Source organism: Lampetra fluviatilis, chromosome 7, assembly GCF_964198595.1.
Source record: "Lampetra fluviatilis chromosome 7, kcLamFluv1.1, whole genome shotgun sequence".
Classification (NCBI taxonomy): Eukaryota; Metazoa; Chordata; class Hyperoartia; order Petromyzontiformes; family Petromyzontidae; genus Lampetra; species Lampetra fluviatilis.
In genome coordinates, this window is record NC_136281.1 from 11607799 (window position 1) to 11621126 (window position 13328).

Sequence of the window (13328 nt, forward strand, 5' to 3'; positions counted from 1 at the left end):
ATGTTTAAATCAAGCTTTTTATTTCAATAAACAGCATATACACGGATATATCTTCTCGCGTGTTACACCACTGACATGGAAAGGATCTTCATTTCATAAAATGCTACAGTATACAATTCCCAACATTTTAGCATAAACATGATTGTTTATCCTAATATGTAAATTCCATAAATGCAACCTACATAGATTTCTCAGCAAGATGTAGATTTATATGAACACACTTAATTTGCATATTTGTCAAAGCACGTTATATTAGTGTGTAAAAGAGTGTACACTGTTGAGAGTGGAGCTGTGCATAACATCGTTTGACCCTCATCACAGTATTCGAAAACGTGGAAGTAAAAAGTGACTGGATTTATGTTCAAGTCAAATGTTGACTCCCAGCTCAAACCGAGCATTTGACTCGGTGCTCATCTCGTGTTGACAGCCGGTAGTGGGAATTCCGCATTCCCGGTGGCGCACAAGGCTATCCATGTAAGACAACCACGACCTGATCTCCCCACAAAGTGGTACTCATTTTAATCAACCCCAGAGGGGTTGATGTGTTGATTCAACCCCCTCAGCCAAGATTTGAACCTACAACCTTCCAATAAGAGCTGCTCGCGCTGGGCCCCCCGACCAGATGATAGACACAGAATGGTCTGTTTGGTTAAATAGAATGAGTCAAGAGATGAATTCTTCGGGCTGACTGAACTGCTGCACTCAGTCAAACAGCTGTCCCCCCACATCCTGTACCTGCACGTGTCTCGCCTCGAATTAATTTGCTGCTTTGGCAAAAACGTTGCTCCACAATTATTTTAATGACTTTGTTAAGTGACACTTGCTTCTGTTATGACAGTGTGTTTTCATTAGTCCTGATTATTATTGTTGCTACCTAAGAAATGCAATGGAAAGCTGTATACCCAGCAATCAAAATCGGTCAATTACATTCAGATTACATTTAGATATTTAAAAGGCCCAGCCTGTCTTAATGCGCTGCCCTTGTACAATGCGGGTAATCACACAATTTCTGTTTTGGAGGTTGACGCAGCCCATCATCTCTCCGGGGTCGATAAAATTACTAACAGTTTGTGGAGAATTTAGCAGCGGTTGTCTGATGGAGAGAATCGCTGGCAGAAGGGCGTCCGCAAGCGTGAACTAAACAGGGCATTTGGTCCACCCTTCCACATCGACCAGGCGTGTTGGAAGAGGTGGACGTACCCCCACTTCACCCCACCCCACGTGACCTGCCGATTGACGTAACTCAGGGGTGGGGAACGTCCGGCCCGCGGGTCGTATAAGGCCCCCGAAATCATTTGGTCGGGCCCTGCCAAGGCAACCGCAGGCGGGACTCGAAATTCAATAAATCTAGGAGCAAATCTGGAAAAGCAGTTGCGAGTAGCAACATCATCAATACCAGCTAACATCACACGACTAACCAAAGAGAAGCAGTTCCAGCCATAACATTAGGGGTGAGTTAATTAAATGTTTGACCAAATATAACAGACTCATTTATAAGTTGATAATGTTGTGTTGCCCGCGAATGATGTTATTAATATCCAAATGGCCCTTGGGAGAAAAAAGGTTCCTCACCCCTGAGTCGTAACTGGTTCGTTCCCGTTGATCCTGCTGGGTGGACAGAGGCACCAGCGGGGCGAGATGAGGATATTATTGCGTTGTTTCGACTGCCGCGTCAGGAAATGGAATCGAACCGGCAATCTTCGTGCGCTGAGCATTACCCCACTTTGGCAGCTCCTGGGGAAGCGTGATGTTTTTTGGTGGATACCTTGCATGTACACGCGTGGTCACAAACACGCATATATATAACCATCTAGAGGCAGGCAAGAATAATCACGTAAAACTAACCTGGGGATGATCTCAACTCCCCAGTATCATGGGCAAATCGTACAAGGTGAATGTATCTGTGGTTACCGTTTACGTGCACGTGTCCTGTTCCCAGTTTTTCAGAATATTCATGAGAATGGCCCACGGAATAGGATATCACAGTTACCTCTGAGATCCCTTCGAATGATCTACGGCCCATACATTAGGAGGCAGTACTTTCCCATATGCTCTACATGTGAGAGCAACATTCATCGCATGACAGTCGAACCTATGTTTTCGATTCTCAGAGCTGGAACTTAAGGCAAACGCAGCATAAAACCACAGTTAACGTGATGGTCATTCCAAACTGGACTTGAACCAGGTTTCATCAAAGGTGGCTGCCCGAGTTCGAACCCAGGACCTCGGCACTCTGACCTCTGAGCCACCGGAATGGACATAGGGGAGGCATTAACACGGGCCTATCAATTGCTTTCTGCTGTGTGCATTAATATCAAAAATTCACAGGGCCTCGCAGAAAGTGGCATCACTGGGTTCTGCTCCGAGATAGAAACATTGCTCTTCGGATCAATCGTCTGAGCAGTCGGTAGTCATAACTCTCAGCACTACGGGTAACACGTGACTGAGGATTTTAATGCGAGTGCATGAATAATGATGCGACAGTGGCCGTGTGTCCGCGTGACCGCAGAGTGCACTCGCCAAGTCCATGATTTTCATATCAAACGAGTGTAAAGAGGATGTTTGAGGCAGGATCTCTCTGTGTTCCTGTGTGGATCAGGAACACATAATTAAGCTGCTGTTGTAATAAGTTGTTGGAAACGGTGTCTGTGATGGATGCTATGCATTTTGCGGGGAAAAAACAGGATAAGCAACGCATAAGTCGTGAAGAGAACGCGGCAGATGAGTGCTGTAGACAGGATCAGGCGAAAACGGTTCTGATGGATAGGACGTGTGTCCAGGATGGTGGAGGGCCAATTAGCAACACAGACATTGGAATGGTCTTCAAGAGTCCAGCAAACAAGGGAAAGAGAAGACTTGAGGCCACAGGGTGGGAGGCTGTCAGGGCAGATATTTGGAGGTCGCGTGTCTACTGTGTAGAGAGCGAAAGCAAGGTTGTGGTGGCATCGACGACTTTGACCATGATCATCTCTTGATGGTTTGCATGCTACTGTCTGGTTGAGGACACCATAATGAAGCGACCACTTGTCGCGAATGGAGGTTAGAGGGACCATATTTTGGGCTCTACGCAGATGGATGAATAACGATGGAAAAGAAACAGACGAGACGCACTCACACATGCACACAGAGACATACGTTGGACGTCATGTGGGGCCCTAAATGTGTGTGTGTGGGGGGAGGGGGAGGGGGGGTGTTGCTGTGCAGCTGCACGCGCTGAGCACGAGCGGCACCGGACCTCGTGTTTGGATCGGAGACACCTCTCGTGTCGCTCTCACCGCGCGGCCCAGCGCGGTTCTAGTGGAAGGAGAGCTTCAGGTAGATGACCCAGTAGAAGATGTTGAAAACCATGAAGACGGTTGGGAAGATGACGCGGGAAATATAGTCGATCCGACGAGCATGCAGCAAAGACTGGTAGCGCCATTCTTCATCGCTCACCTACACAGGGACATGAACACACCACGCCTCACACACCTTGCCGTACATTTCTATTTTGACTCGTGAAATAATTTTCCATCATTTGTACCGCGTGCACTCTCCTGGCATTATTCCCATCAAGACGAATATTCGTGTGAAAAACCCCGGCCTTGCCCTGCAACCGACATTCCCTCTCTGGTCTATGGCGTTGAGGCCGCCTGACAGAGGACACGTTCGCGTGCCGATGCCGCTTCCACTCTCTCGGAAGCTGAAACGTATTTGGAACCTTTTGCAAAACAAACCCGCACCTCTCCCTTGGTGCAATGGTCGCCGTCGTGATGGCTGGGGCTGATTCCGTGTCGTCTGGTGGCCATGTTCACAGCGGCAAACTCCAGCAGGGCAGAAAATACGAACACTTGGCATGCGCCCATCCACACGTCGATGGCTTTGATGTAGGACACCTGGGAGGACAAGTCACAATTCGTGTCGTTAAACCAACACAACTCTCACGATTGCCTTCTTTGTATTTGACGGATACCTGTCAAATAATCACTCAACACGCCTCTTGATGAGTTTAACTCGTAGGCTTTGCGCCTCTTAATGTTTCTGTAACTTACGAAGAACGGTTGTTTTAATGTATTTGTCTGAGCTGAATTTTGTTTCAGGAAATGTCTTTCATTTATTATTGATTCGTGTTTGTGTACTGCTTCGATCCCCTCTGTTATGTGGTTGTTTTCCCACTGTTTTATAGTTGCCGTATCATTGTATTTATATTATTCCTCTTGTAATTTTGGTGACCCAAGTCACTCTGGCAAATTAGACTTTCCTGGTCACTTGAGTTATCACCTGGCTAAACAAAATAAACGTAGATGTAAGTGTAGATGTGGGTGTGGATGGAGTGGTTCTGTGCTTTGTTGGAATGGACATTTTTTTACGCAGTTGCTGACCACATGGCCCAAAGGCCCCAACGTGTGAAGCGGTCAGCAAAACAACAGCACCATCGGAGTTGCGATGAAGAGCTGATCACGCGTTTCTTTTTTATTGAGCAAGGTGAGCCGTGCTTGAAAAAGAGAGAATGGAAGGACATTCAAAGTGAGCAGTGCGAGGGAAGAAGCAGAAAGAGAAGCGTTTTGACAATTGACGCCGAGTTAGTTTCACTCGCGTATATGTGAGGCAGATCATGAAAATATCCTGCAAATGGGTCCAAATGGATCATACCAGTTGCATTAAGTTTATTGTTATAAACATTGTGAAAATTCACGTGGCCTGAGCTATTTTTACTGAAAATGTAGATGTTTAACAAAGCAATTGTCGTTCATCTCAGATCTCGTAGGTCACGTGGCTACCGGGCAGCAGCTGCAAGGGGAAGACAGTGCCGGCGCCGCGGTACCATCAGGAGCTTGTCCATGGTGACATCTTGATCGCAATATCATAACAAAGTAAGAGCTAATCTTCATTTTGCTGGGGCACTGTCCTGACAATGAAGCTCGAGGGACTCAGTGACCCGGACAACCCCACTAGAGAATGACACCCTCGGCAGGCACATCTTACATCTTCACCCTTTCCCGTTCCGAGACGTCTGCAAGTTGCAGGGTAGGTCCCGTTCACCGCTGAATCTCTGAACCAGCAAGCCCTTAGCGTTAACTTATTTAAAAATAAATCATAGCGCCGCTGTTTTTAAATACATTGTACTCACTGCAGAGAAGTGTAGTGACACGACCGCACTCTATCATAACTGTCTACAAACTGTAGCACACACCCTTCCACATGGCCGTTTTACTAAAAACTGATGACGTCTCAATACGTTTACATACGTCATCGGAATGGGAAAGGGTTAATCAGGGCCCCCAGAGGTTCCTCGAGCCCCAGGGCAAAATGTCGCATAGGGCCCCTGATTCTACTATCCACAGGCCCGTTGTGGGGCCCTCTTTTGTGAGGCCCGGGCCAAATTTCCTCTTTTGCCTCTACACCCTTCTTTTTCCTCTGAGTGGCCCTGATCTTCATAACAGCCACGAGCAAAGTTGATTTGTATCGTAATCACAGAGCACCTTGGGCAGGGCGGCATTCGCTGAGGTCATCTGCGTGGTGACGGTGAGGATGGTGGTGATCCCCAGGCCCACGCGAGCCGGCGCGGCTTCCACGTTGAGCCAGAACGAAAGCCAGGAGATAATGACCAGGAGGCAGCTGGGTATGTAGACCTGGATGAGGTAGTAGCCCATGTCACGGTCCAAGAAAAACGTGGCCTTGACGCATGAGAATGTACCTGTAAGAAGTCAGTTGGCATCATCATTATCGGCATCTTTACATTGATCTCACCATCGACAATTTATAATTATAAGCAAAAGGAAAAATTCACAATGTATTTCTTGCTCAAACATGTATGTGGAGGGATTAATCTGCTCTTTAAAGTCCTCAAGCAGCGGTGGAAATTTCGATTGTGCTCGGGAAATGTCGGCAAAGCTTACAAATACACAACATAAATCATTACTTATTTTTGGGTTAGGCCGTGCAATCGATCCAACCAAATTCGTGTGGTTAAGGTCCAACACAACAGCTAAACACAAACAATTTCCACCTAGAGCACAAGCGTTTAGGAGTGCGCCGATTTTCATCGTTTCAGCTCACTGGGAAGTTGAAAAACAATTCTCACAACCAATTTAATCAATAAGATATGCAACATTTCGTTTTAATTTGCGACAAACATCATCAGGACATGACCCAGGAAGTCATACTCCCTGGATCATGTGCTGCATCTCCATCTGTCTCTCTCAGTAAAGAGAAACATGGAGAATTTGTTAAAATTTAATTTTGCCAAAATAGGTGGGAAAACTAAATAAAATATGGCTCAATATTATCTCTGAAAACCTAAGGGTTAAGTTACATGAGATAAAGTGACAGCCTCGCTAACACTGCCGTGACTAGGGGCATGGACATATGATGTCTGTGTATTTTGGCTAAAATAACCTGGGGGGGCAAGGGGGTTGGGAAGGTGGGTGTGGGGACCCGTGGTCTTGACGGTCTTGATGCCATCAATGTTGAGTACCACTGGGTTAAAAGCAAACGACGCGACGTTCATCCCCGTGCACGTTTGTCGTGTTGAGCCGGACGAACTGCTTCCTACTCACCGTACGTGTACTCCTTCGTGCATTCACCGAGGAACGTTTCGTTGGAGAGTGTGAATTTTGGGGTTGAAACGCCAGCTCCGAAACTCACGGGCTCCGTGTCATTCCACTGGAATATCAGGTCATTCGTCGTATATCCATCTGAAAGTGCACAATGAAAGTTACGTTTTTTAAAAAACCGGATTTCATCGTTAAAGGGGGCGATGATGCTACGTATATTCCAACGGTGTCATTTCGAGGTTATTTTCCACAAGTCTGACAATGACGCCGGCGCACAACGGTCTCCTCTTAAGAATGGCATCACGGGACCTTTAACGTCCACCGTGAAGCAGACGGAGTGTATTTATTTCATACCCAGAATTAAACAGGATGGCTGCTCTGTAATTTAACTTCCGCGACGAGCGGCTACCGCTGAGTCACGCCACCGACGATAGCCACAAACAACACGAGGGCACAGCTCAGGATGAGGAAACTGGGGCCCAGCAATGAATCCCAGGGCAGCTCCTCGCCGCCAGAGGCAGCCAGGGCAGCCAACGCAGCGCACACAAGCGGAGTGTAACGTTTCGTGAGGGCGTGGAGCCGTGTCTTTAGATAAATATCAGATTCCTTTATGTTTACCAATAATTCCAATTATGCTATCGGTTTCATGTCATGAGACAAGGACATTTTATTGGGACCTCTGCAGCTTGCCGAGCAACAGCCGATGTGTCAGAGAAAGTGTCTGTGTAGGTTGTTTGTCACAAGCTGGGATAGGCCGAGCTGGATTAGGCCAAATTGGAAGAGGCCAGATTAGGCGACAAACCAAAGATTATGTTACGGTGTTTTTGTGTGCACTAGTCGAAAACTGGATCAGGACTTTCAACTCCCTACACCTGAGAACCCAGTTTAATGCAGGTGCCACTTCATCGCTCTGGGCCACGCAGCCACCTCCAATGTATGTTTATTTTAATCACATATTATTCTTAAAACGTTTGCAATTTTTTACGCAATTTGATCCCAATTGCACCATTGACATCGCGTCAGGTGATGCTGAACCCATTAGGGATCTCTGGAAGAGCAGTGCGATGCTTCGTGTGAAGAGAGGGAGACCGGATATCACAGAGGTACCTCTGAGATCCCTTCAAATGACCTCTGGTCCACACAGTAGATAGAGGGCAGTATTTTTCCACCCACCCTGCATACGAGAGGAATTTTCATCGTATGACAGTGAAACCGATATCTACATTTCAGAGCTGGAATTTAGCTAATTTAGTTGCATTGGCTAATTTGCCTAAACTCGTTGCACCTGAGAACCCACTTTGAATCATGACTTGGTGACTAAAACCTGGATTGGAACCCAGGATCTCAGCGGCGCCAGCCAGCCACCTGCTATGCGATGATATATTGTTTAATGTGCTTTCACTCACAACTCTCAAGATAGATGCTGCAATATTGTGCATCCATGGGATAAACCTCCAGACTCATGGGGCACGCAAGTACGAGAGACAGTCTGAAACACAGAAAACATGTTATCCACACGGCAAACGTATATATTTTTAATTAAATAAACATAGATATATACGACAGTTATCCACTTAGTATATCGATGCAATGAATATAGTGTATTTCTTGGACAAAATTAGCATAATTTCCCTCTTTATACCTTTGTGGTGGTGCTTTTGCTTCGGGTGGAAGGTTAATGACCGTTATTTTATGAGTGTGCATGGCCACTATAGCACACTCCGACCACGTGTTTCAGAGGTGGAGCAAGTGGCTTGCAAGCGGAATGTTTCGAATTCAAATCCCGGGTTGATAAACTCATGAGAGAGATGAACCGAAACAAAGCCAGGACACGAAAATTAAATTAACTGGTTATTTATCTGAATTTAAATCGACAACAGAACCAAAATTGCATTTGGTGCTCCAGGATGACGCTCCCATAAATTAATTTGGCTACATATCTTAACTGGTTCAATAAATGGTTGGGATTTTAAAAGTGAAATTTGGCCTTGATCACTCAGCAAATTGCACTGTCATCTCACGAGAGGGCATTGCCACCGTGGTAGCTCAGAGGTAGAGCGACCGGCTCTTAAGTGGAAAGGTCTGAGTTCAAATTATCATTAATTTTAATTCGCAACCTTCCAATTGCGAGCCGCCTGCCGTACCGCTGAGCCACCAGGCCGGTTACCAGCAGATACATTCTGCAGATTGTTGGAATACATTCTCCCCCCTTATTTGCCAGATGCCAAAAACCTCAGTCTTTCCCTCCCAGAGAGCTCACCTCACGGAGTAGAACACGTCCCCATTTCTGAACACTCTCAGCATCTTGTTGTCCGTGGTGACGGTGTGGAAGGCTGCACTCTTCTCGTTTTCAAAGAAGAGGTCAGGCTTCCACACGGAGTCAACAAAACTGTTCCCAAGATCCAAGAAGTCAGTGTTGTATTCGATGCTCTTCAAGACGCTCATGATGCGGGGGTCGTTCCAGGTCTGACGCAGGAAAATGTTGATGCTGTAATCCTAGGGAATAATATGGCCACCGTTATTTTATTAAAGACGTTCGTCATTAGCAATGTTTGAATTACCATCACCACGTTCACCATCGCCACCCACTGGACACCACATACCTGGAAACCCCTTATCAGTGTCTACTTTATTACAGACCAATTAAGACTTTATTGGTCACCCCGTACCCTTATAAATCTCAACGTTCGTCCTACAAAGTCCCATCACAAGGGAAAAATACAAAAAAAAGCCAAATGTTGCCCTTATTGAAACGGCTATACGCCGTATGGACCTGAAAACTCAATTTCCCTATACAAAAATACGGGAAACCCGTATGGGTTGACAGGTATGTATATATATAATCTCGTTGATCATACATAATAACAACACCACCACGGTGGCTAAAGGGTGCGTCGACCCCACAGTAGGAGATGCGCAACCAACATAAGATCCCACCGAGTCTAGATCGCGAAAAAATATTGCGGAGTTTGTGTACGTTGCGAACGTTTGTGACGTCATACGTCACGTGAAGGAACGTCACCGCCTCCAGACTCACCATGGTCGCCTCTTCGACGGGCCCAAAGCCCTTCACCAGAATGCTGCAGTTTACGACAACGGGAGGCCCTACCATTCAAACAGAAAACAAAATAACTAATTCATAACCAGGCGCACACAATTACAGGGTGCTTCAAAAATATCACACTGTAACATGATAATAAATGCATGTTAATAGCTTCAAAAAGTCAGTCTCCACTTGTTCGCCATCATTGTCAACACGTGCCTGGAATCTTCTCCAGGTGGTCTCCAAGGGTTCCCGCGCTAAATGCGTTCAAGCTATCAATTCCGGTTCAGCGGTTCTGCACTTACTAATACTATAGTACTATACCGCCTTCTACTTTTATGAACGACTGGGTGTTTAAGGTTAGCGATTTGCCGTATGATCTGGCTGTATATCAAATGAAAAAATACAAATACTTTACTATGAAAGTAACAAAAAATGTGTGTTTTAATATTAATGTTTTGTTTTGAATTTAGGGTCCCTCTATAACATATGGCTCCAGGCCCTGCACGAGCTTCATCCGGCGGCACTTGGGAGGCCGGCCGCTCTCTCACCGTCCACGTTGGGCCGCATGCGGCTGTCGTAGCCCGTGTCGCGGATCACGTTGTCCATGGACAGGAAGGGCGACGGTTTGTTGTTGTTGCTCGAGTTCCCAGGCGCCTGGGCCGAGAGGCTGGAGACTCGGAAGAGACGCGACCGCGCTGTTACACAGCCGCCGCCGCGAACTTCTCGACCACCGTATAAAGCCTTAACATACTGTTGGGGCAAGTGCTGTTAGCGAGCACCTGTGAAGGCCGGCACGGCACACGAGGGGGTGGTGGCCAAAAACCACGCCCTGCCGCCTTTGTCTCCCCAGTGGCGATATTTACACACCGCACCAGGTACTCATTTGAGGCTGAGTCGACCTAGGGGATGCCCAGGACCGGTTCAAATAATTAATCGTCACTGGGTGTTGGTGGCCGTGAGCGGGAATTGAACCCGAGTCGCCAGGTTCGTAGCGCAGCGCGCTAACTGCAACACCACCGCTCCCCACACACACACGCGTTAAAACCGGTGGTACTCAACCTTGCTGGACCTGCTCAACCCACTGTCAGCGCTCACACAGTGATCACACTCTCGGAGTAAGCATGCACGCTCCAATAAGATTTTTCCAAATGAACACTACGTTTTCCAAAAGGGCTGTAAAAAAACAAGTTCAATAAAAATCCGTACAATTTATATATATATTAACTTGTGTTTCTGAGACTTACAATAAAGAGGTGTGCAATGGACAGGGATAATTGTCGTGTTTTGTGTAGCAGCAGCAACAACACAAAACTGCTGTATCTACAAAAGTTGAGCGCACCACGTCTCACGCACGGCTCTGCGGCCGAGCAATGGCCCGTGGAATTAGACGTTGAGATCTACTGCAGAAGACAACTCTTGAGACACGAGGCCACCTCGCAGGGCTGCGACGTCTCCAAACTCCTCGCATCCACTCCTTCCTATACTCAACTTGCAAATGCAAGCCTGTATCTGCTGACGAGACACTGAATGCGTTAAACCAATGCTGCTGAAGACAATGCATTCCCAGGAGGCCGTGTGGCCGATGGGATGTTCCAAGTATCAAGAGTGTTATGTACTTTTGAACGTGGAGACACAGATACGGGAACGAGGCGAATGTTCTGATTATTTATTTTGGTTGTATTAAATGGCATCACATGCCCTGCGGTGTTCCACTCACGGGATTCAGAGCCAATTTTAACGTATTTTTCCTCCAATTTTATCATTGCACACAGTTTGTTGTTGTAACTACAATTTGTGGCCCATTCTGGTGACTTGTAGTCATTATGACAGACATAAACTAAACTTTTTTTTTTATTTCATCAGGTAAGGCCAACTGAGCTGTATAGCTATTTTTTCAGAAGCGACCTGGCCATAAATGATAGCTCAACGAAGTGCCTCACCATGTAGAAATGTATTTCAGCGAAATACTTTAAACGCACGTTTCTAAATTGGGAGGAAAACACCGGAGGGAGGACCCGGAGAAAAATCCACGCGACCACGGGGAGAGAGAGAGACATTCAAACTACAAATATACCTCGCGTCCGGATCGAGATCGAACCCTGCTTACCAGGCGAGGTAGTTAACATCTCGTCACCGAAGTGATGTCTCAGATGGGGGTTGCTTTATCCTCTCCGTTCACCCGAGCATTCCAACTTAACGCACTTTTTTCCGCCAATTTAAACAATTCTAGATTTAATACACGTTTAAAAACGTGTAGTAATAACGATGGCTTGATGACCAACACTACAGGCCTATGTAGCCCTTTCGCGATTGTGCCGTATGGCTCTGTGATGCGTTTTCGGGTTGACACGCGTTTTTCTCGGGATGATGTCCGACGTTTGAATTAGGTTCCTGGAGAAGGTCCAATGCGGCACGGTGGAGCAGAATGTTCAGTTCCTCAAGATTCTTCTGAGCACATGGAGCGAAACGTTGGATATCGTGCCCAAAAATACGCAATACAACCCAAAAACACATCATAAAACAAGTCAAAAGGCAGTGATTTCCTGGATAAAAAATGACCATTAAAGCAATGCCCATATCCTATCAACAGCCCTGAACCGGTGCTCAACATTCCACAGTCATATGGCGGGGGCGAGGCTATCTATAGAACAACCAGTACATACCATCATTGTGCGAGAAACGGTCTAGTATGGGTGTGGTAATGGGAATACGACGACGCAGTGTGGTTTCTATCGTTGTTGTTGTTGTTATATTCTTTGGTTCTTTCGGTAAAGTCACGTAGATAGAAACATATTATTTTTTATTATATTTTTATTCACTTTCTTTTTTATTATAATTGTTCTATCTACGTGACTTTACCGCAAGAACCAAAGAATATGAATTCCTGCAGTCACGAAAGTTTTAAGTCAGTCGTTGTTGTTGTTGTTCTGTTACCTAAAGAGAGAGATGAACCACGCCGAGACGCACAGCACGGCCACGCCAGCCATCCTCCTCGCCGCCTCCAAGCCCTCGTCAGCGCGACGCGACCGGCGCCACGAGTTAATATAGCCGCGACCTCTGAAACCCCATGGGCTCAGCTCAGTCTCCACCCATCTCCGCCCGTCGCGGTTCGAGCTCCGGGGCCGCCCTGGTTAACACCGCTGGTGTTTAACCAGTAACTCGACCCGCCGTCTGCTTCACAGTGGACCTCAACGATCCAGTGGCGTCGTTAGAAAAATAGCAGTGAGCCATTGCGTGCAGGAGTCACGGTCCGAATCTGTCAAATTTGAAAAATTACCTGAACATTACTCGATATGGGATTTGCGCATAGCAACATCGCCCCCTACTGATACAAGTTTCAAGTGTATGTATTAGGTATAGCCCTGTGAGCCACTCGGCTCTTGAATCGGGTGCAACCGCAACAAACAAAAAACAAAAACATGAACAAGAAAACATCTTAAAGTGACTATGTGATTATGTATGTGCAAACTGAAAATCCAGATCGTGTATTTGAAAAGATAGTAGTGCCTTCCTTCGTGATAAAAGCCCTGCGCTATGAGCGTGATAACGTGAGCACTTATGGTTTCATTTCAGCTCCAGCCGTCAGCGAGAGACAAGGCGACTCGGAATTGTAATCAGTGCTTGATGTCAGCTGGAAGAGTCCAGAACAGTCCAGATCTCTGTCTACTTTGGCATGGGATATCCATCTCGCCTTTTTCTGTCCTCATGCTACTTACAAACCTGCTCGTATGATTATAAGAATCCAG

The 13328-nt window shown here is 46.5% G+C and overlaps 1 protein-coding gene across 1 annotated transcript; it reads right to left on the reverse strand.

Moving 5' to 3' along the window:
• Nucleotides 1-3294: 3294 nt before the first annotated feature.
• On the reverse strand, nucleotides 3295-10188 carry LOC144933351 (glycine receptor subunit alphaZ1-like). Its single transcript, XM_078858034.1, has 9 exons — nucleotides 10131-10188; nucleotides 9574-9641; nucleotides 8797-9032; nucleotides 7943-8025; nucleotides 6540-6677; nucleotides 5463-5677; nucleotides 3758-3875; nucleotides 3647-3664; nucleotides 3295-3422 (listed from the first exon to the last, which is right to left on the reverse strand). Exons 1-9 carry the CDS (start codon nucleotides 10186-10188, stop codon nucleotides 3295-3297), a joined length of 1062 nt encoding a protein of 353 aa, XP_078714160.1.
• Between the last annotated feature and the right edge of the window lie 3140 nt (nucleotides 10189-13328).